At 40.8% G+C, this 26,653-nt stretch overlaps 1 protein-coding gene across 2 annotated transcripts in view; it reads right to left on the bottom strand.

The window, feature by feature from the left end:
• The window catches only part of PARN (poly(A)-specific ribonuclease), a 160,133-nt gene that overhangs the window by 64,736 nt on the left and 68,744 nt on the right, over positions 1 to 26,653 (bottom strand). For both annotated transcript variants that reach the window (XM_089669927.1, XM_089669926.1), the window contains 2 exons: positions 22,337 to 22,423; positions 10,153 to 10,227 (listed from right to left, as the gene is read on the bottom strand). In XM_089669927.1, the coding sequence (XP_089526053.1) occupies positions 10,153 to 10,227; positions 22,337 to 22,423 (162 nt within the window). The remainder of the gene's footprint in view (positions 1 to 10,152; positions 10,228 to 22,336; positions 22,424 to 26,653) is intronic.

Here is a 26,653-nt window from a genome sequence, read left to right on the forward strand (position 1 = left end):
AAGTGGTTACCTTCAGTGTGCAGATCCCTCAGCCCACCCCCTCCCAATACTTAGCGGAGACTGATCATGATCCAGTGATGTGCACACCTTCAGTGTGCACAGCTCCCCCCTCAGCCCCCCTAATATTTGAGCCTGCTAACAATCCAGCGATGTGCAGAAGAGAAGAGGCTCTCCCAGGTCTCCTCCCCCAATTGGCTGGGACACAGCAGCGTGAGCCATTGGCTTCTGCTGCTGTCAATCACAGCCACTGAGGAAGGAGCAGGGCTGAGCTACTCTCTGTGCGTCTCAGACACACAGAGGCACTTCGGCAGAGAAGTCAAAGATGGCCGCTGGCCTCCACGAGGTACGGAACGGCGTGACGTCACCGGCTAGGCTCCACTCTGACGCGTTTCGTGCGGACGAGCACGTTATCAAAGGGCCCCTTTGATAACGTGCTCGTCCGCACGAAACGCGTCAGTTGGAGCCTAACCGGTGACGTCACGCCGTTCCGTACCTCGTGGAGGCCGGCGGCCATCTTTGACTCTGGGAAACCCTGTGAGTGACCTGTCTTTTTTACTCTGCAATAAAGGATTTTTTGAAACGTACTACACTATCCGTGTTTCTTGGGGTGGGCTTTTTTTCAAGCCCCCCCCCCCCCCTTCTCTTAAGGTGGTTACCTCTATGAGTGCCCTGGGTGAGGAATCTGGATCAGTGCTATTAAGGGTCTCTGGATGCCTGGAATCCCCCTGTTGGCCAAGGAAAGTGTATCTCCATCAGAGTGACAGCTTGCCAGATGATCCACACAGGTTCAGCCTTCTAGGACCAGGAGTGGTCTGACAACTCAAATGCGCATATTATGCGCTTTCTGGTGAGTGCATAATATTTGACACTTTTCAGCACGGAGTCAACCACCTTTGCACGGCTTATTGGGACTATTGTATTATGATATGAGGACACTTAATTATTATTAAGCACAAGTAGCCCATCACTTATCACCTTATATGTAATTTTATATTTACTATCTGTAGCGCTGCATGTGTTATTATAGTGTGAAGGTTTGAGGTTTGTGCCTTTCATGCCAGCTGCTTATCATCCATGTCCAAGCGCTCGTTAATTATTCTCTTTACTGATTCACCAAAACATGTTCAAGCTATAGTTATATAATAGATATGGGCTAAAAGTGCACAACCTCAGGTTTAATTTGAGGGTATGTACATCCAAATTGGAGGAAGGGTTTAGCTCTGAAGAGTAGCCATCCCCCATTTTTCAAGGGACCAAAAGTAATTGGACAACTGAATCAAGCTGTTTCATGGCCAGGAGTGGGTTACTCCTTCGTTATTTCTTCAACAATTAAGCAGGTAAAAGGTCTGAAGTAGATTCTAAGTGTGGTATTTGCATCTGGAATCTATTGCTGTGAGCCTACATCATGCGTTCAAAGGAGCAGTCCATGCAAGTGAAACAGGCCATTGTAAGGCTTAAAAAAATTAAACAAATCCATCAGAGAGATAGCAGCAACATTAGGAGTGGCCAAATCAACCGTTTGGGACATTCTGAGGATTGAAGAACACACTGGTGAGCTCAGCAACATAAAAAAAGGCATGGACATCCACAGAAGACAACAGTGGCGGATGATCACAGGATCTTCTCTATGGTAAAGAAAAACCCATTCACAACATCCAGACAAGTGAAGGACACTCTCCAGGAGGTGGGAGTATTATTGTCATAGTCTACAATCAAGAGAAGACTTCACAAGAGCAAAATACAGAGGGTTCACCACAAGGTGCAAACCATAAGCCTGAAAAATAGAAAAGCCAGATTAGACTTTTCCAGAACTAGGCTGGCTTTTTATGTTTTTTGGCAACACATTCTTTGGACAGATGACACTAAGATTATTCTGTACCAGAATGATGGGGGGAAAAAAGTGGCAAAGGCTTGGAACAGCTTGTGATCCAAAGCACACAAGGTCATCTGTAAAACATGGTGGAGGCCGTATGATGGCATGGGCATGCATTGCTTTCAGTGGCACTGGGTCATTGGTGTTTATTGATGTGATCGACAATAGCAGCCCGGATGAATTCTGCAGCGTTTAGTGATATACTGTCAGCCCAGATTCAGCCAAATGCAGCAAAGCTGTTTTGGATCATTGTCCATCTTTACTGTGAAGTGCCATACAATCACACTGCAAAAGCAACCCAGGAGTTTTTGAAGGAAAAAAGTGGAAAATTCTGCAATGGCGGAGTCAGTCACCTGATCTTAACCCAATTGAGCACGCATTTCACTTGCTGAAGGCAAAACTAAAGACAGAAAGACCTACAAACAGAACGGAAGACAGCTGCAGTTAGAGCCTGGCAAAGCATCAGAAAGGAGGAAATCCAGTCTGTCTAAAGTCTGAAACCTATGGACATTACCAGTCATTGCCAGTAAAGGATTCTCAACAAAATATTAAAAATGAACATTTTATTTATGATTATATCCAATTGTCCAATTACTTTTGGTCCTTTGAAAAAGGGGGGATGACCACTTAGGAGCTGTAATTCCTAAACCCTTCCTCCAATTTGGATGTACATACCCTCAATTTAAACCTGAGTGTGTGAACTTTCAGCCCATAACGTGTTCAAGCTATAGTTCTATAATGGATATGGTAAATACCTGAAAAAACTGAAATTGTGCCTGTGTCCAAATATATATGGACCTAACCGTATATCGTAAGGATAAGGGCACATGCTCCTTTATATGGGGGGGGGGGCAGTATCTGGGTGACCCCTTATTGGTAAAGTGGTTTTAAACCCAAAAGCAAATATTATATTGCAGCTTACCAGTTCTTAAAGCTGGCTGCCTAGTTTTTTTTAGGCTTCCTTTCCCTGATTTTCTTGTAAAACCTTTATCCCAAAAAGGAAAAAAATGGTTTGCTGTAACTGCTTCTAAAGTATTATCTGGAGTTTGGCTTCAATTTTTTTTTTAGTGTATCCAAGTTTGCTATTGCATCTAACACTCCCCTCCCCCCAGACTGACAAGGCTGCTATCCAAAAGGTGCCCCCTGTGCTCCATCTAAAATGGGGGCAATCTAATACAGGAGGCATGTTACTGGCAAACTAAAAGAAAACCCCACTTAAAAGGGGGTTTCCACACATCCCCACAACTTCTGGGCAAGGGTTGTGAAGAGGCGGCCCTTATCCTTATCAACATAGGAATAAGATGCCTTGCCAGGGGGACATGCTGTTCCCTCCATCCTTTCCTGGCTAGGCTGTATACTTTGATATGGATTTTTATGGGGACCTCACATTTGTTTTTTTTTGCATGGAGTCCCCCTAAAATCTATACCAGACTCAAATGGTCTGGTATGCACTTTGGAAGTAAACTTCGCTCCCATTGATTTCAATAAGGTTCAGGATCCAAATGTCTTTGAAGTTCGCTAAACCCAGGCCAGTTAAGCTCATCACTAGTGTGACACACAAGCACAATTAAATATATGTGATTACATTTGCACAACGTGTAATTACTGGAATTAACAGAAATTTGCTGAACGTAAAATTATGAGGATTTTACAAAAAGTATCAAAGTACTATTTTAGTGGGCGGTCACAGTGTGGGGGCTGCTTAACATGCTACACTCCAAATATACCTGTACCATGTAATATGTTGCAAAAGGTGGAGCTAGCCTTTAAATTACGAATGATGTGACAAAACACAGATATAGAGATAGAGATATATAAAGACATAAAAGAAAAAAAGTTCTGCTTGAAAGACGGGTCCCCCACTCCCCATTAAGGACTGGCACCTTGGGGAGCGTGGATGGGAGTGGGTATCCGAAATGGACAGGTACCTGCTCCCACTTTCGTTGCAATCACCCCCTCCCCTAGTAGTCTTCTGGGACACCCGATTGGTCCCATAAGACTATGGGACCATTCACAAAGCACAGCACTACTCTCGCATGTGCAGTGGGCACCCAGCTGTGAAGCCGCAAGCTGTCACAGCTGGATGCCCACACTGAAGATGCTGGAACCAGGAACACCAGACGGCCGGTGAAATGGGCTGCAAAGAGGACACCGCAGGATTGAGTGACAGGTGAATGGCTGTGTAAAAGTGTGTATCAGTGTTTGTAGCTGCTGACTTTTTTTTTTTTTTTTTTTTTTTTTTACAGTGTGACTGGAACTAATGCAGCGTTTCTCAACTCCAGTCCTCATGGACCCCCAACAGGTCATGTTTTCAGGATTTCCCTCAGATGAAACAGCTGTGGTAATTACTAAGGCAGTGAAACTGATCAAATCACCTGTGCAAAATAATGGAAATCCTGAAAACATGACCTGTTGGGGGTCCATGAGGACTGGAGTTGAGAAACACTGAACTAATGTTATACACGGTCACTGTACTGACACTGGCTGGGAAGGGGTTAACATCTAGGGCAATCAAGGGGTTAAATGTGCACCTATGTGTAATGTGTGTAAAGTAAGCTGTTTTTACCAACAAGATCTCTACTTTTTCATTACTTCTTTTCAGGGAAGAGAAAATAAATACAGAGATTGTTGCCTCTGTATAGAGCTCTGTGTTTACGGTCAACACAGCACTGTGATTGTACACAGCTGATCAGCAGGCACTGTCCCTGAATCAGTAGCCAGGACTTGCTGACAGGCTCCCGCTGTGTACAATACAAACACAGCGGGAGCTCGCTGCATGCCTGCATCTGAAACCTGGAAATAGGCAGTGACGTACAGGTACGTCACTTTGCCTACATCGGCCGCCCATCCACTGTACATTGCAGGCAGGCGGGCAGTGCTTAGTGGTTAGAGCAAGAAAAACAGGAAGGCTTAATGTTGCCAATAAGAAAGAAAAAGTATATTAGTGGTTTAAATATACATTTCTAGTAGCATAGAGATTAACAGCTCAGTCAAAATGAACAAACATTTTAAGCCTGCTACACAGCCATGCAAGTTCTTGAGTCCATACAGCCCCCTTTTGGCGCAGAACTGTACGTATAACCATACCGATTAAACTTCGCTCTCACTTACCAGCTCCACAGACATCTGAATATCTGCTTAAAATGACCCTATATCCCATGGAAAATCTCTAATAAATCACCAGCTTCTGAGTCTTTTAAAACCGTCACTATCCAGCCAAAACAAAGCTTGCCCTGTACATTAAGTACAGGCTGCAAAAACATTTTATACATTTATGGAATGCTTATCCTGTAACAGGATTACAGTTTAAATGCCGTGCTTAGCTCAATAAAATCTCTGCAAGATAAAGGAACATTTTCCAGGAAGCATAATATAGATCTTTACTGGTCCAAGCCAGCACATTCTTCACTATTTTAGCTAAAATGACAACACAGACAAGTCTATGTCTTACAGGGAAAGCAGCAGCACAATTAAAGCAATGTAATACCAGGATCATACCTTTAAGGTGCATTAACCTGATTTATAATCCAATTAATTGCCTCAGTTTAAAGCAAAACAAACATGTTCCAGGTGCATCAAAAGATGTTTAGTGCTGTATAGTTAGACTCCTTTCACACACCAAGTCCACCTGTCAGTTTTTCAGGCGGACCAGATTGGACTGTCCATTCACCTCTTTGGATCGTCGAGTGTAAACATCTGTCTGTTTATAATCACCTACCTCCAATCTGATCCAAAAAAAAATAAATAAAAAAAATATCAGATCAGAGGGCAGTGAAGTAAGTGGACAGAGGAATCCGTTTACTCCTGGCCGCATAGAGCAGAGCAGGCTCAGTCCACGTCTGCATTGCAGAAACTGAGCAGACACAGATTTGTCACCTGGCGACTCTGCTCTGATCAGAAGGGGATAACGGGACAGATCCCATGCTGAATAAAACTGAGTTTGTCCTATGTGAAAGGGGGCTTCGTTTTTTCTGTGGCCACTGCATTGGACCTCTTGACAGCTGGTTTACATGTTTTCAGGAGGCAACACTGCTGCTTCCTGCATACCTGTTTTTCAACCCCCAGGGGGATACTTCTATCCCAATTGGCATTGTACATTAAACTACCATGCCACAACTGCCATTTGGAATGTTGGTGCAAAGTGGTCCTACTGACAGCCAAGAGCAAATCTGACAAGCAGTGTGGCCTAGCAAACTGAAGATGCTGGGTTTAAAACTGCCACATTGTGAAGAGAAGCTTTTCAACAATGTATACTCACCCTGATGTAAATTTGGAGGTAAGGGTTAATGTCAGCAAAAAGGCTGATCAACTACCCATTTTTACCACCGAAAAAAAACAAAAAAAAAAAACACAACACAAAGTGACTCCATCCACACCACTGAGGTGAATAGAGGAATCCTCACCAAAGAGACATTGTATTCTGACAGCAGGAACACGGTTCTGTACGAATACACTGATCGGCAGCTGAAGCCCATTGGCTTTGGCCACTGATCAAGAAAAAATTAACAAACCTGCTCGACAGAAGTCAATTGTTGGATTGATTTCTGGCAAAGCAGGAGCAGCCACATAGAGATCGAAAGTCTTCCGGTCCCTGCTTAACCAGCCATATTTTGATATAAATAGGCAGCTTTACTCTTTGCACTTAGCAGGGGGTCCCTCCTGCTTCTCCAAACTATTGCTTTGCAGTCACCAAAGCTCATACTACCCACCAATTGTTGAGTCAGAGCACTCCCAAGGTTGTACCAGATCTCTGCAAAGAAAAAAAAATAGCTTCCTCAGACAGCAAGGAGTCTCAGTTTGTAGAATATGGATTTCTACATTAGACACACTAAGAGACTGCCCCCTTTTGTATCGATGCACATGGATTGTATTTAGATAATTTATGCTGAAAAGCCCATAAGTCTTCAAAATGGCCCATTTTTTTTTTTCAGAAAAGCAATGCACAGTGCATTGCAAAATGCTGGGAAGCATGTGAATGCCATTCAAAATCAACTGCACCACAATGCACCAATTACGTACATGCATTGTGTGCCAATGAGTGTTACCACAAAAAATGCACCAAAATGGTAGCTTTAAATGTTACCTAGATCTGTATTTATACTAACATCCAGCCATCTCCTGTACATTAGAATTCAGACTGACAGAACTGTGCAACATGGTAACATAGGGAGCTTAATTACTGGAGGACAAAAGATAACCTCATCAGTGGGCTGTTCCAGCACTTAAAAGTGTTACTAAACCCAGGTCCCTGCATTCACTATATCTGCTCTCCCACAGCACAGTACATGGAAGAGCAATGATTTTAGTAAATATAAAACTGCTAAATACTTTTTCTCTTAAGCAGTTAGTGAAGTCTTGTGACTTCTATCAGTGTCCAGCCAAGCACATGCCAAAGCTTGTAGGAGTTTTCATTCTGTGCTAGGAAGATGAAGAACCCTTACCTCTGTCTGGACAGTGCTGATTGGCCCTGTGCTGATCACATGCATTCTCCAGAGAAAAAAAAAAAAAAAAAAAAACAAAACAAAACATCTCTCTAGCAAAACACAAAACTGAGCATGTGACTCCACACTATATTTCCTATCAGGAGATAAGAGGGGGACACTGAAAGAAGGGCAAGATCAGAAGTCAAGATCAAACAGAGCTTTTCCACAATGCTGAGGATTAACATCTTAGGTTCCACAGTGAGCATAACAAGCACTCTTTACTGCATATATAGATTGATTTTACGGTTGTGGGTTTAGTAATACTCTAAAGAGAAGGCCAAAGCTCTTTTGGCTCTACTCCTCCTGAACTGCAGTTGGATGACTATAGGTAACAGGAGTGCACTCCTGTGACCTATATTCCACCGACAGCGGTCCAGGAGAGATCCTGACTTTAAAGTCGGGATCCACCCAGATTCCTGATCAGCAACTAGCTCAGCCTCTTGACGAGCTGCTGAGAGCCTGAGCCAGCAGCTCCCACTGCTCTACAGTTCGGTGGTGATTAGAGGCGGCAAAGGACAGATGTGGCATCTGACCAATGCTGTATCCACCTTGGTGAGTATGTAGGTTTGCTTTCTCATTCCTGGGCTTCTATTAAAGACTGAAGGATACAAATAAAAAATGTTCCCATCCCCTCTAACCTAATCCCATCAACGGCTATCCAGTAGGAAGTATCCTAGAGTGAAGGCTTTAGGCTTACCATGAACCCACACTGCATCAGGTAAAGAGGCAGTGGAAGCTGCAAATTTATATAGCAAGCCCTTGAATTAACTCAAATGCTTTCAGCCAAGCCAGAAGACAAAAAAAAAAAAAAAAAAAGTTCTTGGTTTCTATTATAAAATTTTGCAAACAGGTAATTTTTCTCCTTAACTGATGTACGTTGAGGTGGTAGCGATAAGCGGCACTGATGGGCACAGATCGGGGCACTAATCCGTGCCCTCATGATCGGTGCCGATCCCTCCTCTGACAACTGCATTTAGTATGTTGGGATATGTCTCTACTAGCTTTGCACATCTAGGACTTTGCATTATTTGCCTACTCTATGCAGAATTGTTCAGTTAAATTTGAAGGTGACCATTTGTGGACTGCAGTCTTCAAGTCATTCTATAGATTTTCAATGGGGTTTAAAGTCTGGGCTCTGACAAAGCCATGCAAGGCCATTCACCTTTTTCTCCTTCAACCACAATGTGGTCATTTTTGCTCTGTGCTTTGGCACATTGTCATGTTGGAAGGTAAAACCTTCCCATTGAAAAATTTTCTGCATTATGCCAAGTGTAAAGCTTGGTGGAGGGGGGGGATTATGGTGTGGGGTTGTTTTTCAGGAGTATGACTTGGCCCCTTAGTTCCAGTGAAGGGAACTCTTAAGGCGTCAGCATACCAAGATATTTTGGACAATTTCATAATCCCAACATTGTGGGAACAGTTTGGGGATGGCCCGTTACTGTTCCAACATGACTGTGCACCAGTGAACAAAGCACGGTCCATAAAGACTTGGATGAGTGAGTTTGTGGTGGAGGAATTTGACTGGCCTGCACAGAGTCCTGACCTCAACCCGATAGAACACCTACCTTTGGGATGAATTAGAGAGGGGACTGCGAGCCAGGCCTTCTCGTCTGACATCAGTGCCTGACCTCACAAATGCGCTTCTGGAAGAATGGTCAAACATTCCCGTAGACCAGGGGTGTCCAAACTATGGCCCTCCAGGTGTTGAGGAACTGCAAGTCCCATGAGGCCTTGCAAAACCTCTGACATCCACAGCAAGACACCCAGAGGCAGAGGCATGATGGGACTTGTAGTACTTCAGCAGCTGGAGGGCCATAGTTTGGACACCCCTGCCATAGACATTCCTAAACCTTGTGGACAGCCTTCCCAAAAGAGATGAAGCTGTTTTAGCTGCAAAGGGTGGGCCAACTCAATATTGAACCCTATGGACTAAGACTGGGATGTCATAGTGTATCTAGATTTGTGTCCCTTTTGTGGCATTTTCCTTCGAACAAGGATACACAACAGAAATTGAAACAAGATCTCTCCAAAGTACGGAACATTCTCAAATATTTGTCCCCCACTTTGACATTGATCACTAGAATAAACGAAGAAGGTGAATCTCCCAAGCAGAGACCCAAGCTAAAAATCAGAGGTTCTAAACCTTCCCCACTATATCCAAAGCAAAAAAGGGAACCTGTAAAAGTATAAGATGTAAATAAAGGATAGTATGCTATTCAAATCTCTATAGCTGTAATATATTCCTTTTTTCAAATAAAATCATCTATATACCTTCTTTTCCACAATCACATGACCACATGGCCTCCCTGACTGTCCTTCCTAAAAACAGGTCTTCATTGCCTAAGAGCAGCAAAATGAAAGTCAGGAACAGTGGGGGGAGTACATTCTTCATCTGTGTACTCTGCATTCCACAATATGTGCACTATCCCTGCTGAAAATGTTGCACCAAGGCTCCTGATAGGAGTACAGTTCATCAAGCAGATCAAAACTGGAATGGGGTGCAACAGCAAAGCAGACTACGGGAATACAGGCATAACATGTCTATAGTCCATTTTGATAAAGACATGAACAGCAAACTCAGGGATGCAAAATGATCATGCCAGCATGGATCTGCTTGGTCAAAATGTTCAATAGGAGGCATTTGCTAGTAACACTAATAGCAGCAGAATTACATACACGATTATTGGAGCAGCGTTGGATTGCACCTAGAAATATGGTCATGAATGCGGAAGTTAGGAACTTTGAAAATATTATTATAGAATACATGTTATAACAAGACTACACAGCATCTCTTACCTATTTGCACTTGATCTGGCTTGCTGAGTGACACAAATGCTGATGTATCATCAATCCAGGACACTTGAATATTACCTGGAATATAAAGTAGAAAAAAAAATCTAAGTATTGTAATTTTACCCTAAAACAGGAAACCTTATTCATGCATTTCTATTCAACAATAAAAATGAAAATAACACTACCTAGAAAAGCTAACACTTTCAGTTCTGGAAAGCCAAGAAAAGCAGGATGTGTATTTAACTACATTCCTTCTCAAGTTACAGAGGGCAATTAAAGAACCACATGGTACTATAATCACAGCAAGGATCCCTTACAGTTTGATAAGTGTAAGGTCCAATCAGAAGTAGAAATTTCGGAATTTAGTAAGCTCATAATACAATTACATACTAAAATATTATGCTACATAAAGTTTATGTGAACCCTTACCTTGAAAACCTATAGCTATAGATACATATCTAACTTTTTCTCTTATATAAGTGATCACATTACTCTGTCCTCAGCCGCAGAAGGCCTATTTCACATAGGCTTCGATCTGTATAAGAGCAGAGTGAACAGCAAGCTTTTACAAAGAATTTGCAGAGCTTTCAGCAAGCCTTGTTGAAGCTTTTAAAATCATCTATATACCTATACCATCTATATACATTCAGCTCTAGTATGTAAATATTAAATACAGATCCTAAGGGGAGTCTTCATTTTAAACCAGCTCTAGCAGACTTCAGCACTGCTTAAAGCTTCTTGAACTCTGAAACCTGCTAGCAGCTTGTTAAAAATGACAATCAGCACTCCCATTAAGATCAGTGTATAAAAATTACCAGATAGGAGCTCAAGGGTGCTTTAAAGATTTAGAGAAAGCTACTCTAAGCTTGCCGAAAACCTTGCAAAAGCTTTCAGTGTGTTTCATAAAAGCTTTCTATTGACACTGCACTTCTAAAAGTTGAGGCCCATGTGAAACAGGCCTAAGGGGCTTAGAGGTGGGGGTGTGTTAGCACAAGCCTGACTATGCTGGGATGGTGTGCCCTCATGCCTAGTGCAGTCAGTTTTCAATAAGAAAGCAGAAGGACTTTAAAGTTTACTGTGTATTTCACACAAAAAGGAAAAAATACAAAGAACAGGATACTTAACAAGTGCATGGTACAATGGGCGCATATCAGAAAAATAAAATGTTGGGGTAACATTCTTTAAAAACTTTATAGTCAAAAGGGTAAAGTCACTCATGTCCACACTGAAATTCAATTTCTAACCTACTCCTAATAATCTGAATGATCTTGAAGTTTGTAAACTTACTTTATGAAGATCCCCACATATTTACTTCTATGCATTCAATATGCCCTGGGAGTAGGCACTGCTGTATTACACATTTCACAGATCCTGCCTTCTGAACTACAGAGGTGTTGACAGAGGATATTCAGGAGGCGGAATCAGTAAAGGAATTAGTGCTTGCATGTAGCAAAGCACCATGGGATATGTAGTCCTTAGAAATTGGAAAGCAAACCAAAGTAATGAGCAAAGGAGAAAACGTACAGGGAATCCAAGATTTGTGGAAAGATGGACAACAGAGATGTAGCACTATTGAGATAGATATTTTTTTCAAGTAAGCTTACACTGGTTTTAAACAACTATTGTTTAAATGCTAATGTATTAAAGTGTATGCTGGTACCACAGAACTCAACTCAGAACAATACCAGGTACCAAGTGACACCAGTGAGCGACTAACACATTCTAACACATTTTGTGCAAATATCAGAAATGCACTTAGTTCACCTTAACCAGAGTTCACCAAAAGCCACTGCAATCAGGTCTACCAACAGCTTTTTTCTAGTCTCTGTTTTAATCACATCCAGCTCTGAATCTGATCGATGACAGTAACATTTCCACTGACATTTTACTTTAAATTTGCACATATGCCATGAGCATTTCTTAGTTCAAAACAGAATTTATATCTAGCTTCCAGTAGGCTCAAACTGATGAAAAATCATTAAATCGTGGACTGGAATGGAATTATGCTTGTAATCTGTCCTCAAAGTTGGGAATCAATAAATCTTTAACAAAATGGTGATCTTGCCTATAGATACACTATTATTATAGCCTATATATTTAGTCTATGTCAAGACAATTGTTTTTACTTGGATAGAAAGTAGAGTTAGAACTCCTGTTCTCTTTAACTGAGCCCTAGATAGCGGTGAAAAACAGATTCACCTTCACTGCCTTTCCTGCTGACAATGTTTTACCAGATAGGAAAGTAAGAGAACTTCCAACACAAAAATATAATAGCCTTTCTTTACTAAAGTAGGGAAGGCTAGAACCCACCAGATTTTGTTTTCTGTCTAACCCAGTAGCAGGTTTTCCCACACTTCCTTGTCTGGAGAAACCCCTGTCGGAAGGGCAGGAGGATACTGTAAACCCATACAGAACAGAAAAAAAAAAGAAAAAAAAAAAAAACTAGATTTCTAATACTTCCTCATGCACCACAAAACTAGAAAAATCATTTTTGGCTGACTTATGTTTTTAAAGATCAAGTGACTAGTAGAGGACCCAACTGAAAGTTATGGTCTAAGCTCCATTTATTGGTAAGCAGAATCAGAGAATTGGACATCAATACAATTACAAGAACAATGTTCTTTCTACATGCACTAGACCCTTTTACATAGAACATACATTCCAAAACAGATACCTGGCTGAACTGCACACCACTGGAAAAGCCAATGTCCTTACATAGTTTGTGGCACTACAGTGTGCAAAGGGCATTGAATGACTTTTGCATAAACGTAAATTCTTACACTCCCATTACAGATTCTACAGCGTCTTCTTATGAACTGCTCACCTTGTAAGTTTGTTAGAAACAATTGTTATGCTATGGTAGGTACAAAGGTTGGAGGACCGACAAAGCAAACATGCTCTTGCAGTCTGAACATTAAGGCTCCAAAAAAACAAACAAAACAAAAACACAAAAAAAAAACACACACACTAGTTCTCTTGGCAGAAACCCCCCCCCCCCCTGCCCCCCATCCTCCCAAGTGCTGTGCCCATCCAACGCAGCTCTCTCTCATCACAGGCTTTGCTGCTGCTACGAAGGAGCGAGGGGTGGAAATGGGCTTCGCTGTCTGTCTATAGACACAGACAGCGCTGCTCAGGATTGAGCACACAGGTTTGCCACCATAGGTAGCAGCTTCCTATGGTGGAACACCAGTAAGGAGAGGAGCCAGGAACACCAGAGGGAGACCCCAGAAAAGGATTGTGGACATTCTCTGCAAAACCATTGCACAGAGGGGGCAAGTATATAACTTGGATTTTGGTTGGCCGGCCACTCCTGGGAAGGTTCACCAGTGTTACAAGTTTTATGCATTTGTGGATAAGGGCTCTCACCATGGTTTGCTGGAGTCCCAAAGCCTAAGAAATGGCTTTGTAACCTTTTCCAGACTGATGCATGTCAATTACTTTGGTGTCAAATTATTCCATGTTGCTTTATCAATGCAGGAGATTAATAAAAATGCGCAGTCACTAGATGCGCATAATTAAAGCGCAATGTGTTGAACATTATTATATTAACCAAGAATCAGCAGGAAGCCCCCTTTAAAAAATGGACCAGACACCTCTGGAAATGAGACTCCTCTGCAACTGCAATTCCACTGGGGTCCTGCTTGGATCTCCCTCCTGCACGTTTGAACTCTGTATAGAGATTGTCAATGTGTATTGTAATATTACATCACCTATGTCTTACACAGGTGCAAGACGCCTGGGAAAAAAAAAAAAAAAACACCCCCCTCACAGAACAGCCCAAAATAGGTTTCCCATATCAGATTAATTGGCTAACAAATATTTTGCAATTTGACATATAAAATGCATTTTGGCATCATAGTCACCCTTACAAAAAGACGTATGCAAGAATGCTTTTATGTATATTACTCAATTAAATCAAACCAGCAACTGCCAAATAGCTCCCATCTATTGACACCTGAGAAAATAAAAAAAAAAGGTGCAAAAATACAGATATATTTGTATTTATTAATTTTTTTCATACACATACTTCTTATCTTTGAACTGTGCAGACTATAAATGAAGCCAATAACCATGAAGTAATTTGAATACAAAGCAAGGCTTCTGGACAAAGCACTTGGAAAGGAAATCTAAAACCCACAAGAGTAGATGAGAAAATCCCACATATGGGAATAGCTGTGCAGATTTTACCAGTCCACATAATCTGGTTCCAACCCACTAATCTCATATTCTTAAAAATGTTTAAAAAAAAAAAAAAAAAAAAAAAAAAAAGGAAGCAAATAATGGTCTAATATACCAAAATAAAGGACTAACCAGAAACCTAAAAAATTAAAATGAATCTACATCATACCCATTCCATTGATTAAAAGCGAAGTATGTAATCCTCCTTTTGTTACAGTAATTTTTACCCAGCACAAGAGATCTGTATAACACGCTATGGTGGATTTATGTTTCTACTATGCTCACCATCAGAAACATAAGGCACTTTGTGACTGAGTACTGAAATGTTTGGAAAGGACAATAAAGAGAGTTTCATGAATCATTCCACTCAGCAGCTCACCAGTGCTAAAACTTAATGATAACCCAGGAACAATCCTGGAAACAAGTTCTGAATCAGTGTGGTAGCGAATCTTTACAATTAAATTCCAATTAAAAAAAAAATAATTCATTATTAGTCCAGAGTTTGAATATTATGAATGATGCAAATATGTACCCTTCCAAGATTCTGCATACTCCCAACAAAACATCAGTAGCGCCTATAAAACTACAGGAAGCCGTTAAAAAAAAAAAAAAAGTTCTGGTACAACGTGCACCCATGATGCTATTCAGAGCATGAGGGGGTTTTCTAAAGACAAGACAGTAGAACCTGTTTGACCTGAACTCTCTCCAGCTGGGCCCTACAAAGTTTCAGAGGAGAAAGACCGTAAGGCCTCATGTACACTGCTGCTCCCAAACACAAGTTTAGGAGCTTTTGGCTTTTTTTTCCCCCAAAGCCCCTGAACGCAACTCAATAAAATCATGTGCCCATGTACACATAGGCTTTTACCAGAGAGTTTAGGGGCAATTAAAACATTCTGAACGCAGGATCGCGTTCAGGAGAGGAACATTTTGGCAAAACAAGCTGAATGCGGAACAAATGCATGTAAAGGCGGCTAAATGCTAGCCACGTTTAGCGCTTGGGCGTTAATCCATGTCAATGGGAAATACTCTGGCCAATCAAATGAATATATGTCCAAGCATTAAACGCGGTACTACGTTTTGCGCTTTTCTGCTTCCAGGAGAGTAAAATGACTATGCAAGTTCATACGTACATGAAGCCTAAAGGTTATTTCATATCACTGAATCATGCAGCGGGGGTGGAGCCTGACCATGGTGGCTAAGGAGGGCGCAATGTAGGAGCTCCCTGACCAGCTCAGCTTTCCAACCTTCCCAGGAGCCCTCGTAATGAAGGAGATCGGCGGGGTGAGACCTACCTCTGTTTGAGGGGTCTCTGCGGATCTGTGCCTGTCTTCTGGTGCGACGGACCTGGAGTGGGAGACGGAGTTCGGTCTGTCTGGAGCCCGGCAGAGACGCTGTGTCGGGTTGCCGGGAGACAGGGAGGCGCGGCTTGACCATGTGGTCAGATGCTGAGGCGTACTCGGAGGTGAGGAAGCCGGCCGGCGTCCTGTGGAGAGAAGGAGGCGCCGGTCCGCTCCTTGGTTCGTTATTGGGCTTGCTGCCAGGGCTGAAGAGGAGCCTGAATGCCCCAGTCTTGTGTCAACAACCAGAGATGACTGAGGAATCCCCCTGAGGAATGAACTGCTGAAAGGACTGGCATCAGAAGCCTGGAGCCGTCTTGCAAGAACAGAAGAGAGAGGAGGGTGAGCGAGACTGGCTGTGGCTTGATATATGCCAAATGTTACATTGTGCTGTTTTGAAAAGCAGAGTGAAGAGAAAGGGGGATTCCCAGTGAATACAAAGGCACTGAAAGGAGAAGAGGACTAAGTGACATAGAAAGGAAAGTTAAGGGACAAATAACCAGGCAAGGCTGAGACCCGAGTATATTTAACCTTTACTTACCCTGAGTTTATAAAGGAGAATAAGACCCACAGAAGATAAGAACAAAAGTGCTAAAAGGAAGTGGGCTCAAAGGGTCCCAAACTGGCACAATTAAAAAAATTACGTCCCAAGGAAATGTGACCCCAGAAAGGCTCCAAGGCATAAATGAAAAAGGAGAAATGGATCTCAGTCTGGAAAATAGTCCTTGACTATCGTTGGGCTTGAATGTTAGCACTCAACAAATATCAGGAAATATGGAGATGAAAGAGCTTGAAAGATCTACAAGTACCGATTAAAAAAGATGGCAGAAATGTTCAAAGAATTAGAGAAAACAAAGCAAGAAATGGCAACTATTCGGAATGATTTGGGACAGCTGTTAATGAGAGTGGAAGAAATGGAGGAGAAAGTTAAAGATCAGGCACAACACATTTTCGAATTAGAAAGGAAGATAACCAACATGGGGAAAGTCCAGAAAAAGTTGCTTTATAAAAAAGGTAGAGGTACAGGAAAACAGGGACAGGAGGAGTAATCTTAGGATACTCCTCTCACAGAATTCAGAGCTTGCCTTCTGAACTACACACAGCAGTACCTACTCACAGGGCATAGCGAATGTGTCACAGAACTCAAGGAAGAAATGTGTGGGAATCTTCACAAAGCAAGTTTAAAAAATTTCAAGATTTAAAATAAGAGAAGGCTAAAAATAACTAAAAACGCAATGTGGAAATTTATGTGATTTTACATTTTGACCATAGAGTCACTTTAAAACTGAATTTGAAAAGCAGTTAAGTTAGCCTCTATTTCTTTTATGACAGGTTTCTTTTAAAATACTTCAACAAAAAACCAAAAACAAAAAAAAAAAAAAAAAAATCAAATAACTGAACTTAAGGGTACCCCTACTTTGGTGGATACAACACAGCAAATGGAACATATATACTATTGCTACACAAGCTATATTGACATTTAGGGCTCTTTAACACTATAGCAGAGAGCTGCATTTTTCTGCATAAGAAATACGCAGCTCTCTGCAAGGGCACACGGAATACCGCCCAGCAGGTGAACTGGCACAGAAAAACACCTGCAGCAGGGGGAAACTGACATAGGGGTGATCAATGCGTTGGCTGGGGGCAGTTACACAGCCTGGCAAAAAAGTATGGAATCGCCACTCTTGGAAAATGTTCAATTGTTTAACCACTTGCCCTCCTGAGGATTTTACCCCCCCCCCTCCTGACCAGGCCATTTTTGCTTTACAGCACTGCGTTACTTTAACGGACAATTGCGCTGTCATGCATGCTGCACCCAAATGAAATTGCCGGCGTGGGTAGGGTGCTTTCCCCTACCTAGAAATGCGAAATCACCCATATATACACACACGTGATTTTGCGCACCAGTGCCACCCTGTAGCAGTATTTCTGCTATAGGGCAGACGGGAAGCGATTAATTGTGTAGAACAAAAAACAAAGCCAGATGGTTGGAATGTTAAATGAAAATAGTTTTGAAGCATGTCTGTGATTAAGAACCACAAGAAAGAAAAAACAAAAAAAACACAACTTTTTGCAGATCAAGAAGAGGAAAAAAATACGGCATCACTCAATTCTGAGGAAAATATGGAATCATGAAACAAAAAACTTCTTAAAGGAACGTTTTCACAGCTTTTGCCCTATGGCAAGATGCATTATCCTGAAAAATGTCATCATTACCAAACATTCTTTCAGTTGTTGGAATAAGAAGTGTCCAAAATCTCAATATAAACTTGTGCAATTTTCGGAAGATTTAATGATGGTCATCTCATTACCCGACATGCAACCCCATATCATCAATGATTGTGGAAATTTGCATGTTTTCTTCAGGCAGTCTTTATACATTTCATTGGAACAGCACCAAACAAAAGTTCCAGTATAGTCACCCTGCCCAATGCAAATTTGTGATTCATCACTGAATATCACTTTCATCCAGTTATCCAGTGCATGATTGCTTTTCTTTAGTCCTTATTTTCGGTTTAGGTGTTGGGATTTACATACAGAAAAGCCAAACAAAAACCATTTCCTTTAGGCGATGTCTTACAGTTTGGTCACAGACATTGACTCAAGTTTCTGCCCATTTGTGCCTCATTTTGTTGTGCATTTCCTGTTTTCAAGGCATATTGCTTTAAGTTTTCTAACTTGATGCTTTGATGTCCCCCTTGGCCTACTAGTATGCGTCTTTTCCAACCTTCCCATTTGATTTGTACTTTACCCAGATTTTTAGACACAGCTGACTGGGAACAACCAACATCTTTTGCAACATTCCATGATGATTTACCTTCTTGAAGTTTTATAATCCTTTATTTCAACTGACATGTCTCGCGTTGGAGCCATGATTCATGTCAATCAGCTTGGTGCCACAGCTCACCAAGGTGTGCAAGCACTCTAACTGCAGACTAATTAGCAGATGTAATCTGATGCAGAGGTTTTAGAACTGCAAAGTACATGGCGATTCCATAATTTCCTCAGAATTGAGTCATATTTTTTTTTCTCGGCTTGATCTGCAAAAACAGTTGCAATTGACTAAGAAACTTAAAAAAAAAAGAAAATAAAACTAAAGCCAGAAGGTTGGAATGTTAAATGAAAATAGTTTTGGAGGCATATCTGACTCTCTACACAATTAAATTAACATTTTCCAAAAGTGGCGATTCCATACTTTTTGCCAGGGGTTGTACAAGAACCAATCTCCCTTTTTGACTCTCCATGAAACAGCTGAAAGCTGCTTCTCCCTCCCATGGCTGTCAGATACTTTCATGGAGGGCCATACAATGAGATTTGTGATTGTAATTTGCCCCCCCCCCTGCTGCACCCACCACCCCTGACTGTCCATCTGATTCCCCCATTGCTATCTGGGCCCCCTGTGTGCTCCCCATCACTGCTGGCTTCATCACTGCTGGCTTCCTCTCTGCCGGCTGCTGCAGGGGAATGCATCAGGATGGAGAGTGGGGAAGGGTCATCAAATGGATATAAATTTTACCGATCCCTTCCTTTTCTGAACAGTCGATCCATACTTTCATGACTGAAGCATAGTAAACGGTTTAGTATGATTCAGTTTGTGAATGAAGGAGCCTGTCTCCTTTTCATCTACATTGCAGCTGAGGCTATAGAGAAAGGGACTGGGTAATGTTTCCTCAGTCCCCTTGTCTCAAAAGTGAGACTTAAGGGGTCTGTTTAGACCCCTGATATCTCAATGCCCCCCAAGCAGTGCTATTAAAAATTAATTTAAAAAAAAAAAACTGAAAACTGACACCATCCACTGCCCCCCCCCCCCCCCCCCGAAATAGAACTCCAATGATATATATTATACATTCAGCTACAAAAATATGAAGTTGGTCTGCTCTAAAAGCCAGAGAATCAAACCATTTAAAAAAAAAAAAAAAAAAAAAAAAAAAAAAAGGGACTTGTCAGACTAAACATCTTACTTTACATCTAAACTAATGCCACCTCCCTCATATAGTCAGATAAAAACAAAAGTTAAAAATTCCCAAAGATCTCAAAATTCGAAACCTTTCCCTGCACTGCTGCAGAGTATAATGAAAATTGAGGATGTCAGACAGCTAATGTAATCAGAAAAAAAATGTCTCAAAGACTTAAAGATTAAGTTGCACCGAACCGGTGAATCATAAGTAAGCCAGTTTTTAAAAGAAATCCTATATTGCAGAAGCGGAGATGAAATGTGCAATAAGATGTCAAGCTATATGGTATATACTCCAACTGGGATCTGCTTAACATTTTGAGACAGAATAAAATGTTCAAAACATTTGAAGTGCTGTACAAACTGCAGATATTACGGACATGTTATAATGGACTTTAAATTTAGCATGGAAAAGGTTTATTTGAACACCCTGGATTTAGAAACTGAATCCTACCTTCTTTCAGGCTGTGTGCTGCTCTAAGCTAGAGATCATTAAAAGGCATTTCCATTCTCCCTTTAGATATACAACTAAAAAAGGTATTGTAGAAACCTTTGATGACCATAGCCTGCAGTTAATTTTGGCTGGATTTGGCACTAATTGTTAAACTGCCATGGTGTACATTTTTTTTTTTGTTTTTACAGAGTTTGGCTGAAGTGTTGTAGTGCCCCTAATGTAACCTTGTCTCTACATTGTAAACAATATACATAAAAGATAACTAATTATGTTTTCAGCAAGTACAATATTCGCTCTTAAACAGCTAATAGTGCAGCTGCCACCCTACACTTTAAAATAAGTTGAATAGAATTGTTACCCACTGGGCTAAATCACTAAAGGACATAATGATGTAGCAATCTGCACGAGGAACCTGAGAACAAGCTGAGGATTTTGAAGAAATATACTTGATCTTTTTCAAAATTAACCCCAAGAAGGAAAAACGCTATATGCCAGCTAATATGGTCATAAGTGAGATTGTGCAAATGCAAATGAATCAGATAGGAAGAAGGAAAACATTTTTTTTAAACAGATCACTAACGAAGACATGTAGTAAAGAAGGTAACATATTGGTGTTTTTCCCTGCTGATCCAGCCACTAATACAAAAACATTTTTGGAACCCATTCCATCTCTTATAAACAGAGTTAAAGCAGACAAAATACGAGTTTTAAAGAGTGTGGCATTTCAAAAAAGATAAAACCTCCTAAAAGGTTAATTCTGTATTCAAAAAATCCAAAATATTATTACACCAACACCCTACTCACTCCTTTTTTCCCCTGATGCACTTACTTGCAAGCAAGTTCACCGCCACCCATCAGTCCATTTTACCAGTCCGTAAACTTCACTATGTACACATCCTGGGAGGTTGTGTATAAGAATAATGGCAACAAAAGCATGTGATGACAGGTCAGCATGGCCATATGACAGTGCTGACCAATAAAATTCACTTGCTGCCTCTGATGACATGTTGAAACATGTTAGGCAGAGCCATGCTCCGAGTGAAGTTTCCCGCACTGAGTCCGCTTTGACCAGCAGCCTATGTTTGCAGAGCTGGCAGCTTTATTTGTAAATGAGCATACCTCCTTAGTATTGGGCATGACACATGGCAATGTAAGTGTACCTATAATGGTTTTTATTAATAAATAATAGATTGGTTTAGGCTATGAAGCCTTCCTTTCTGTTTTTATGACATGTTGACAAATTGTCTGGAACTGTGAGAACCTAAGCAGCCCATTAATAAAGTGGATCTATTAACCCACCATTGGAAAAAGATTGCAGGTGGATTGCTTGGCATATGATACCTTTAAAAAGGAACAAGTTTTTACTTTGTATTTTAAAGTTGTGTTGAAAGAGGTGAGGCATTTACTTGAAGAGGTGAAGGACACTGGGTGCTTTGATATCACACTTTAATGCATAGTGATTTTTTGAAAAACTTTATTTCAATATAATCTTTTTTTGCACATATTGTACCTGGTGGACATGAAGGACTTTATTTGGATTTAATAACTATTATGGACACCTTGTTTGTGATCCGAGGTGCGCAATATTTTGTGGATACATTTTCTATAGTATTTTAAAATTTTCTTGGTATAGATTAGAATTTGAGTACGGTCGCGCACATTTGCTTTTTTTTTTCAGCTTGGCCATGCGACAGTGCTGACCAATAAAATTCACTTGACTTCTGTGGTTAAGTGACCTTGCTCACCAATCGCTACATGCCATTGCTGGCATTATTCTGATACATGGCTTGCTAGGCTATGGATTAAGAAGTGTACAAATCAGTAAATGGGCAGATGTGGGCAGCGGTTAAGTTGCTAAAGAGTAAGTACAGCAGAGACTGGAGGAGAAGTGAGGGCAAAGCAGAATTTACATTTAATCTATAAATAAAATTAAAACAAAAAAAAAAAAAAAAAAAACATTTTTGTTAATGCTGGGCTGAAATTCAGACCCAATGAGTAAGGCTTCTGACTGATGTTTGTACAGAGTGCTTTAAAATAACAAATATCCACTTCAAACTGCAAGAACTTCCTTGTGTTATTTAAGTGACAAGATCTGAGGTGCTGAGGAGATTGAGCATACACAATCAGAAAAAAAAGTCAGCTGCCCCTTGCGGCAGGCGCAATTTTATTTTCATTGTTAGAAATCCAAAGCTTTTTTTTCCTAGATAGGGTTGGAGACATTGAGCTTCAATGTATTTAAGATGAGAGAGAGAAAAATCTTACCAAAAGCACTGAATAATTGATAAAGGTCACTGGTCTTCCATTCTTTTGGAAAAGTTACATGAAGGACATTGTCTCGTTTGGGCAACACTAAAAAAAAGAAAGAAAAGAAAAAGATAGGATACATTATTCTAAAAGCAGTGTCTGACAGGCTCAAAAACAAACACAAAATTTAAATAAATACACATTCTTACATTCAGGGGAACCTACTGCCATCTTTACATTCCAAGGACAAGTCACCTAAAAAAGTATAGGTATAAAGTATTTACTTTTTCCTCATAAGACCAGTAAACTCCTTCCTCTTTTTGCTTAAAACTAGTTAAATTTTTATCAATGGCTTATGACCAAACATTGGTCACACACCATTTTTAGCCGATCTTCAGGTTTCATTTACCTTTAAAAAGCACATTGAAACCGATTGAATCTAAAAGGTCCATAACATGTGTGGCCCAGAGGAAGTCAAACTAACTCTTTGGAGTGAGGGCACCCTTTCACTTTCATTGTGCAGAGGGCCTTGTGGCAAACTCTGGGCTTTTCCAAGTCTTACACCAAAAGGGCAGGCTGAATTTTGCCTTTACCAAACACTGCCTGAGGAAGGCAGACTAAGTGTTGAAGCAGAAGCCCCTTAAGAGGGCCAGGGGTGGGGTGTTGAGCATTCCGCTGAAGAAGCTTTCTGCCTGCGATATCCTTTATAAAAATTGTCAAGTGCTTCAAAGAGATGGCCCCCCTCAAAGGGTATACTAGTCAGGCATATCTTTTACAGGCTTTCAGCTGTAAAGCTCTACACTATGGAAAGAAATGGCAGCTATTTTTAAAAAGGTGTCAAACTTGTGTTAGGACATCAAAACCAAAAACTTTGAAGACATTTGTAAATCTTCTACCAAAGTTAAGATCTAAAAAGAGGGTACTGTTGTTCCATTGCTCTAGTCCCAACTAAGCTGTGGTTGGACACAGAAATAGCAGCAAAAGTCGGTTGCAGGGATGGCCCAGCAAGAGCCTTTAAAAAGTATCTCAATATTTTCTGTCTGCTGAATTCTTAAATGAAGGAACATCTCCCAATGACACAGTAAGATGTTTATGACCAAGAAAGCACTAATACTGCAACAGTGCATTTTTCACTGGATGTAGATTGACAATGATTCTCAAGAGAAACCCAATTAACAAACTGCCTATTCTATTTGTTTATGAATGGGAAACTTCTTTGACTTGCAGGTGTCTACACGCTGTTCAGAAGAAAGTTGTGAAGACTTTGAATCCGAATCAGATGGCAATTGGAAATTTGAGCATTTACAGGCAGATTGCTACAATTACTACATTAATTGTTCACAAACCAATTTAAAAACACCCCAAAAAATGCAATACACACACACTAAAGGACTTGTGGACATATGAGAGGCATGCTACACAGCTATTTTAAACTCAGATGAGGACTCTGGAGTAATAGGAGTTCCAGGATCTATGTTGCACGCATGAGTCCCTTTTGCTGATAGTGAAAAATCAAAAAGGAGGAGAATGGGCTCAGGTCACCCATTACAACGGGACTGTATTCTATGGGTGTATTAAAAGACATGTTGCACCACATACCAGATAAAAAACAAGGCTCAAAGAGAGGCAAGGACACACTCTGATGCCTGAGCAGCCTACTGCTGAAGAAAGTAAAATGGCCAGAGGGTGACCAAGTTCATTGAAGACGGGCAGGGGAACGAGACTGGAGCTCACTAAGCTTCCAAAGGAGCAGCCTGAAGTGGATTCCTCTAGGACGGATGGCAGGAGGAAGCATGGAGCAGATGGCAGCAGTGCCCAGTTCCCTCAGCCTTAACCATTATTATTATACAGGATTTATATAGTGCCAATAGTTTCCTCAGCGCTGTACATTATAATGGGAGACAGTACATTAGACAGTACAGTAACAATACGATTCAATACACGAGGGGTTCGAGGGCCCTGCTCCTTGGAGCGTACATTACCACTGTAACATAGCAATGGTGGAAATTTCAGAGGACACCCAACAACATTGAGTTAGCTCCCAGTGCTTCAGCCTGCATGGCCTTGAAGTATGTGATTCTTAAGAGACCAGATCCCACCAGAGGATGTGCTACAATTCTGGACCTGAAGAACACTCAGCGGCTAACAGTACATCGGAAGAGGTCGCAATTCAAAGCCCAGTGTCTGGAGGGTACATTCAAGACTGACCCAGAATTATTCTTTTTTTTTTTTCTAAAGTCCAGCAGGGCCCAGGTATGGCCTCCAAGATGTTAAGGATACAGTGGTTCAGACAGCTAATGTATATAAACAGCATGTTTACGTCTTAAAGTAAAAACAATAAACAAAAAAATCTTTGTAGCATCTTGATTTAAGAAAAAAAAATATTAAGAGGCTAGAAAAATTAAGTTAGAATTTTTCTAAGCAGAGCAGAGGAAAAAAGGCATTTGACTTCCCAAGTCACTAGCAAAAAAACTGAGGCATGATGGTTTGAGGCACAGTTATACAAGGGTTGGCTTAAGATTTTTCACTTTGCAAGTGTTCCATCTCAAGAATGAAGATCTCATGAAGCCGATGGTATACCTCACATTTCTAAATATGTACCCCATTCCTGTGTCCTTCATAGGATGATACAGAAATACAATTTACATTTAATAGTTTATATTTATAATAGCCATAGTCCACTGACTGCCTCTGTGAAGGGCACAATGACTGTTCAACAAGCCGGAGCAGACTTGTCTGAACAGAGCCATGTTACCACTAGAATGGTCAGTAAGTGATCCCAGTCATTGTGGCAGTGCTGGCATGGAACTACCAACTTAAAGTTGGCATGGTTGCTAGCTCTGCTTGGGAATGTTTACGAACAATCTCAGCATAGGGCATTGTACTGAGGAACGTTATTATAGAGACTGTCGGCAGAAAGAAGTTAAAGTGAAGCTTCACTCTCTCAATCAATGTTGACACATGTTTAATTCTTATGCTGCTAGCATTAGTAAATAGACAGGACAGTATATGATATATGATTTACTTGTTTTAAACCTTTTACAGTTCTTCAGTTACTTCCTGGTCTTCAGGCCTAGGCAAATGATGCCATACAAACCAAGAGTCTTCAGGAGGTGTTTTCTCAGCTAAGCACACCCTCCTCCTTACATACCTGAGCTATGGGCAGATGGGTTCCAGAAGTAAACGCTACATGAATCATCTGCCCTTACTCATGATGCCCTCGGAACTTGTGTCTTAGAGCTGACATTTATAGAACACATGGTAAACAAAATGGTAAATTGTGTCAGCAAAGAGTACATATCTATGTCAAAGTATCCCAATAAAGCATATGGCAACTGGGATAAAGTGGATAATGTCCACAAGGAATATACATCTATGTTCACAGTGTGACCCAGTAAAGCAAAGAGCAACTGAGGCAAGGTGAAAAAAAGTATATATGCTGTAAACTTGATTGTATGCAATTACTGATATGACATTGTATAGTAGCATCATTATACCAATAATCTCCCCTTAAGAAGGAACTCCGTTCCGAAACATGCTGGGAATTATGGGAAGATTTTACCATCGCCAAGCAAGACCTGTATCTATATTGTTTTATTTCTATATACACTTGGGTATATGCTGGCCTAATTGGTGTTTCATATTGTATTTTACCTTTGTCCCTTTGGCCATTTTTTTGGAATAAGATTGACTACTTGTTTAATACATTTCATGTTTCATATCCTCTGCCTCTAAAGTCCCCTGGGGAATCTTTTGACCTTTTGGTCGTCTCTTTTGTACAGGGATGCTGGCAGTAGCACAACCTTCCATTATTGGCTCATTATCAGTTTCACATAATGGGAGGAGGGTGTTCTGAAATCTGCAGAGAGAATTAGGGAGGCTGATATTGTCTATGATTTCAGTTCAGTGCACAAGCAGCGGCAAAAATAATGGGTTTCTGGCAAGATTAAATGTTCTGTACTTACAGAAAACTACTGGCCTGAAAACAAAAAAAAAAAACCCACATACACTTGTGAAGCCACCATATCTAAAAACTGTTCAGCTCCAACATATTAAATTTATGTTCTTGGCTTTAAACATAAATATACTTTAAGGATATATAAATACCTGAACATTTCTAGCCTGGCCACAGGTTCAACTTAAAGTATTTTTACTTTTGCAGTCAAATTTGAAAAAACAAAAAGATTTTATTAAGACAACTTCAGAGAAACTAAAGCGGGGACTTTCCACTCATTAAGATATAATGCACAATGCAAGCCTTGAGATCTTTAAACCTTTGTTTTAAAAACAATTTAGCACTGTGATACTCCTGAGCTAGGTCCAAGAGTATCCGGG

This window comes from Staurois parvus, unplaced genomic scaffold (assembly GCF_062004578.1).
Source record: "Staurois parvus isolate SC_StPar_1 unplaced genomic scaffold, SC_StPar_1.0 ptg000084l, whole genome shotgun sequence".
NCBI classification, from domain to species: domain Eukaryota; kingdom Metazoa; phylum Chordata; class Amphibia; order Anura; family Ranidae; genus Staurois; species Staurois parvus.